Below are 6,000 nucleotides of genomic sequence, written 5' to 3'. Positions count from 1 at the left end.
ACTGGTCCAGCTAACTGGTCCGGCTAACTGGTCCGGCTAACTGGTCCGGCTAACTGAAACACGAAGCGGTGATGACAGCTTCCAGCGTTTGAATGCTAACATTTCTGAGGGGTGCATTTGGCAAAAAAAAAACATTTCACAAAAGTATTTTTGATGGGATTTTGTTTTTTTACTGACAAAAAAACAACAACATTTTAATGCCTATATTGATTCATTCCAGTGTATTTCATTTTGTAGCATTACCTTAAAGAAGAGTAAAAAGCATTTACTGGTATTAAACCATTTTACTCTTCCAACCACTGAAATGATGAGTTTAGTGTGTTCCAGTATCAGTTTCACTTTCTCCTAATATAAAAAACATTTTATGTAAATCTGCTGCAGGCTGCTCTGAACTGAGAGCCAAAGGGTCGTAGGCATACAATTAGCAGAAACATACAAAACTGGTAAAAGTATGAATTTTGTAAGCAAAAAAACAAAAAAAACAATCCACAACTAAAAACTGCTGCCTTGGCTGCAATAATACAAATCAGACTGAAGCCAGTATCTCACCAGACTGGGACTGCTGGTTTAATAGTATTTGTGAGGGAGTCTCCAACTTGTCTCAAAACGTTCAAAGGGTTCAATAAATCCTCACGTACACAAAAATAAGATGTGATTTTTACAAACTGGCCATGAGAAATATGGCAGCACGGCTTGCTGGTTGCAAACCATGAATTCCACAACTGAAAATCTTCCTGTTGTCTGACACTGGCCTGTCAGTCTGAGCCCCCAGCAGTCCCAGTTTAATGAGACACCACCTTCACCACTTCACCTGCTTCACGTGAGCTCGAGGCTCTGCTCCACCAAAGACACCGGTGTTTCTACCTTTGTGCAGAGCTCAGCAGGGACGTGTGTGGACCAAGCTGTTGTTCGTTTCAACAAGAGGGCTGTTGGAAACGTTGGGACAAACGACAGCAGCGAGGACGACATGCTGCTGGAGAGTAGCTGTACTCCAGGCAGACCGCTCAGCAGCCAAACGTTCAGAAAGGCCACACACAGGGCAGCCTACGTGCGAGCTCCAACAGTAACGGCCATCACCTGCAGGCTGCACGTGCTGACAGGTGGCAGCCTCAGTGTGGACTGTGAACACACCAGCAGGTGACGATGGGCTTCACTGGGTTTTATGTCTTGGAAAGTTTCCTTTGGAAGTGTGTGTGTTTGAGTGCAATTAAGTTTTTCCACTTTCTTCTTTAAAACAATAATACAACACAAAGAGCAAGAATAACTTAAACAAAACATGAACATTGAGGTTTGAATCATCTCTCCTAGCAGCAAGCCATGGCCGCCTCCACTCCATCTGGGCAGAGGAAAACAAGTTCAGAGGCAGGAAGGAGGAGTCACCGTCTCCTTTGTTCCTCCCTGTCCTTCTCATTCATTCCCTCTATCCTGTTGTTCTGATTAGTTTGAGGGGACCAAAGGGTTTGTTGGGGGGGGGCTGCTGGGCTCCACTCAGCAGACCTCACTAAAGTGTTCTGGTCGTCCGTCCCAGCATGCACCTCTCCCTCTGATGACAGGGCCAGCAGACGTTTTTGAGGGAGGGTGCTAAAGCAGGGAGTGGAGGTTAGGGTTGGGGGGGGCTGATGAAGAACATTGTGTGTGGGGTTGGTGGAGGTACACAGCAGGTGGGCTCAGATGCAGGTGGAAGGCTGTGCAGCAGGCGGCTGTTTACGGTTCCTCAAAGCCCCAGACTTCTCCTTGTAGCCGACACACATCTGTTGAGAGACGTCGACCAGCGCGCTCGCCACGGCCAGACCTACACACACGCACACACACACACGCACACACACGCACACACACACACACACACACGCACACACACGCACACACACACACACATGCAAATATTGTGCAATTAGTGGAGTTTGTCCCAAAATGTTTTTTTTTTTTTTTAAGTCTTGAAACAGTTTACCTTAAAATGTTTTGCACTGTGACACATTATACTCATGATTAAAAAGATTTCATGGAATAAAAATACAACAATAAAACATACGTAACATTTGTGTGTACATATTTAGGTACCGGTAAGTATTTTTAATTTATTAATTCATGTAAAAAAATAAAAAATAGTCGTTAGATGGTGGCGCCTACAAAAACGGACACAAACTGTTGCTTCCCAGCATTTTGCTAGACAATGTGAGATCACTTGCTAACAAAACAAAATGGATGAGTTGATGCTGCTGGTTACTACAAACAGCATCGTGAAAGACTGCTCTTCATTGTGTACACCTGAACCACAACCTCAACTGGAGCAACAACACCAGCAGCCTGATGAAGAAAGCTCATCAGAGACTCTACTTCCTCAGACGGCTGAGACGAGCTGGTCTGGAAGCTCAGTCCTCACCTCCTTCTACAGGTGTGCAGTGGAGAGCATCCTGTGCTCCAGCATCAATGTGTGGCATGGAGGCTGCACAGCTGCAGAAAGAAAAGCTCTGCAGAGAGTGGTGAAGGCTGCACAGAAGATGTTGGAGTCAGCCTCCCCACCATCACAGACATCTACACCTCCAGATGCAGGAAGAGGGCCACCTGCATCATGAAGGACCTCACTCACCCAGCACACACACTTTTTGCCCCACTCCCCGCAGGAAGGAGGTTGAGGAGCATTAAGTGTAGAACCACTAGACTGAGGAACAGCTTCTACCCTGAGGCTGTTAGACTCATGAATCTCTAACCAGAATTATCACTGTGAAAAAAAAAAAATCACTGTAATTCCACTCGATTGTTCATATGTGCTGCTGATCTCATGCTGCTGATTTATTTCATGTTGCTGTGTTTATTCGTACTCACCTGCTCACACAGACTCATGTTTGTGCTGCTGTTGTTAAACGTAACGGTTTGCACTATTAGTGCTTAGTGTATTTTTAGTTTAGTGTATTTCTTAGTTCATATCTTAGATCTTATTACTGTTTTTCTTTTACAATTTTTACTTTTGTTGGATGTAACTGGGACTCTGTGTACACAGTTTCGTTCCACCACATGTGAGAATGACAAATAAAGAAACTTTGATTCATCCATGCTGGACACAGCTAACGAGCTAGCAGGCAGAATACACGGCAGGGCATAGACCTCCGGCAAGAACAAAGGAGGCGGAGCTTGAATGTGTCGACAACAGCTGCAGCACAGACAGTAAAACTGTGAGCAGCCGCCACTGCCTGGTGCTGGAGCATGTGACTGCTAAATCCAGGCCCGTCTACCTGCCTCTTGAATTCACTGCTGTATTTCTCCACCTGGATGCTAATGCTAACTTGACCCTTGGACTTTGTTACATGACACTAGTAGTAACCAAGACAGCAGATATCCTCAGGCTATTCATATCTTAACATAGCATACCTCTTTAATTATAAAGAACAGCGACAAGGCCGACCAAAGTGTTGAACAGGGAAACAAGCAAGCAGAGGACACACATCACCGGGGACTTTAACCAGGCTGATCTAAAGACTGTTACTCAAATTCCACAGCAAGTTAAATACTCGACAAGGGGAATATCAGACTACCTGACCCTGCTCACGATACCAGCATACACCTTGATCATAAAACTGCACATATCACATCTAAGACCTTTCAGGTGCCTCTCGACAGCTGCAGGGCTACTTTGAAACAAGCTGGGATGCCTTCAAGCATAAGAACTTGGAGCAGTTCACCTTAGCTGTTCTTGGATATACTGAGTTTTGCACAGCCACTGTCATCGTGGACAAGAATATTCAGGTTCATCCCACAGAAGGCCTTGGATGAACAGAAAAGCGCAGAACGTGCTCAGAGAGAGAGACACGTGGCCAGAGCAAGCCTGAAGAGAGAGGACAGGGAAGCCAAGGCTGGATTAAAGAGGAGACTTGAGGACTTTAAAGACATCCATCAGCTTGAAGCTGAACATGGCCTCATGTTGGAGGAGCAGCAGGTGAGACATACACTAGAAGCTATGAACCCAAGGAAAGCTGTGGGTTTTAACGGTGTCCCTGGACGAGTGCTGAAGAACAGTACAACTGTAGTCTGGAGTCCTCATCAGCATCTTCAACCAGTCCCAGAGTGAGGCTGCTGTCCCTCCCTGCCTTTAGTCATGGATGACTCATCGTTAACCAACTCTTTAAGAATATCGTGACTGTCGGCCAGTTGCACTTGAAACATTTATAATGAAGTGCTACGAGAAGCTGGCTGGTACCCAGATTTCCTCCAGTCTGCACCTCAACCAGTCTGCCCATAAAGCAAATAGGTCTACAGAAGACACAATCTCCAGTGCTCTCCACTCTGTTCTCTCCATCTGAAGCGCAGCAGGGGAGGTATGCTCAGTTGCTGTTCATGGACTTCAGTTCAGAATTTCATTCCATTGTATCCAGCAGACTTGTGACCAAGCTGTCTGACCGTTAATAACAAGAACTGTCTTTGGATCAAGGACTTTCTGACACACCGCTCCAAGAGGGAGAGGGCAGGTATTCAACTCAACAAAACACATGACACATTACATCATGCCAGCTTATTATTAAGACAACAGAGAGCAAAAATAAGGTCCGCACTTTCTACTTTCTTAAGTATGGATGCAAACAGAACAAGCTGCTAATCAAACAGCCCTGATTAAAAAGCCTAAAATTCTTTAATTGCATTTTCACCACCGCCTTTCATACAAGACTTTTACACTAAGAACTTTTTTTTGGAGTTTAGCTGTTTTGGTCAAAATTTGAACATAATATGCACGATCGAACTTTTATGTGTTGTATGTTGAATGTGTTGTGTGTGACTCGCAGCTTCTATCACATCAAACTTTGGCTCAGTATCTGTATATGTGACTGAGTTCGTGTTTTCTACATGAGGTGGTTGAAACGACCATCTTGAATTAGGATGGCTTCAAAAGTTGATCCTTTGTAAAAGAACAACAGATGACCATTCTCTGAAAGTTTCATTAAAGAATTGTCCTGTGGTTCACAAGATATTTTCCTAACAGTCACTGGTGATAGTTAATAGCTAAATTTTAAACAAAGATATTACACAAATTACATCTAATAATTATTTTGAAAGTTAAATTTCATTCAGTGGTTCATAAGATAATTTGGTAACAGGCACACCAAAAACATTATCCTCCAGTTTTGCCTTTTGGTGGCAGGTGATGACGTATCAGACCAAAAAGAAAAAAGAAGAATCTGCTGTAACTTACCAGACTGTCCTGGAGGAGGGATGCCACCAGAGCCCCTGGGTAACCGAACAAAGATGGAGAGCACAGCAGCTTTGTTGCCAAAACAAGGCTCAAGGGCGATGGGTTTAGGAACAGACTGTGGACAGAAAAGAATCCAAAAAGAACAAGGTATTACACCCATAGGCGTCACAACAATTATATGTGAAGGGGATGTGTGTCCCCCCATCACCACATAAAAACAAAAAAAATTGTTTGGACTCCCCCACATGTGGACTATGAAATATTAGTTCATCCAGTTCTTTCTATTTCTTTGTGAACTAATCCAAAACCACTAAAAGTCCACTCTGGGTTTACCTACAACAACTACATGCGGTGTCTCCTCGGTCATCTGCCTTGGCAGGGCACTCACGGGGGGAGGAGGTGGGGGCACCTATACTTTGTGCACTAGCTTAACGTCATGGTGCCGCTAGCTTAGCACTACGCGAGTTCCGGCAGTTTTCGACAGGGGGGGGGGGGGGGGCCTAGGATGCTTGAGAGAAGCAGAGTGTGCTCTATTCACACAAGGAGAGCTGTTGGTCAGGCTACTTCTTGTTGCTCTTTAAAATAGTTATTGAATCAAATATTTACAATGTAGTAAACGTAAATGTTTAGCAACCCATTAAAATACACCAGAATGCAGGAAATGGCATCTACTGTATTCAAAATGTTCCAGGGGAGGACCCCCCAGGAACCCCCCCTCCCCCCAAAACACACACACACACATTAAAAATGTTTCTGACGTCGATGATTACACCCCACAAGCTTATCAAATATGAGTGATTACAGAAGCTTTGCTGCTACTG

The 6,000-nt window shown here is 44.5% G+C and overlaps 2 protein-coding genes across 2 annotated transcripts in view; one reads left to right on the top strand and one right to left on the bottom strand.

Moving 5' to 3' along the window:
• LOC119427623 overlaps window positions 1–1,141 on the top strand; it is a 64,616-nt gene extending 63,475 nt beyond the window's left edge. Inside the window, exon 4 of the mRNA XM_037695259.1 lies at window positions 760–1,141. Coding sequence (XP_037551187.1) covers window positions 760–1,141 — 382 coding nt within the window. The remainder of the gene's footprint in view (window positions 1–759) is intronic.
• A 162-nt stretch (window positions 1,142–1,303) lies between these two features.
• The window catches only part of atrn (attractin), a 280,476-nt gene continuing 275,779 nt past the window's right edge, over window positions 1,304–6,000 (bottom strand). The window contains exons 34-35 of the mRNA XM_037695258.1: window positions 5,180–5,294; window positions 1,304–1,792 (exon numbers count right to left, since the gene is read on the bottom strand). Coding sequence (XP_037551186.1) covers window positions 1,668–1,792; window positions 5,180–5,294 — 240 coding nt within the window. The 3' untranslated portion in view covers window positions 1,304–1,667. The remainder of the gene's footprint in view (window positions 1,793–5,179; window positions 5,295–6,000) is intronic.

The sequence above is a fragment of the Nematolebias whitei genome, chromosome 21 (genome assembly GCF_014905685.2).
Source record: "Nematolebias whitei isolate Nwh7 chromosome 21, NemWhi1, whole genome shotgun sequence".
Taxonomy (NCBI): Eukaryota; Metazoa; Chordata; class Actinopteri; order Cyprinodontiformes; family Rivulidae; genus Nematolebias; species Nematolebias whitei.
This window is presented reverse-complemented; position numbering and strand designations above follow the sequence as displayed.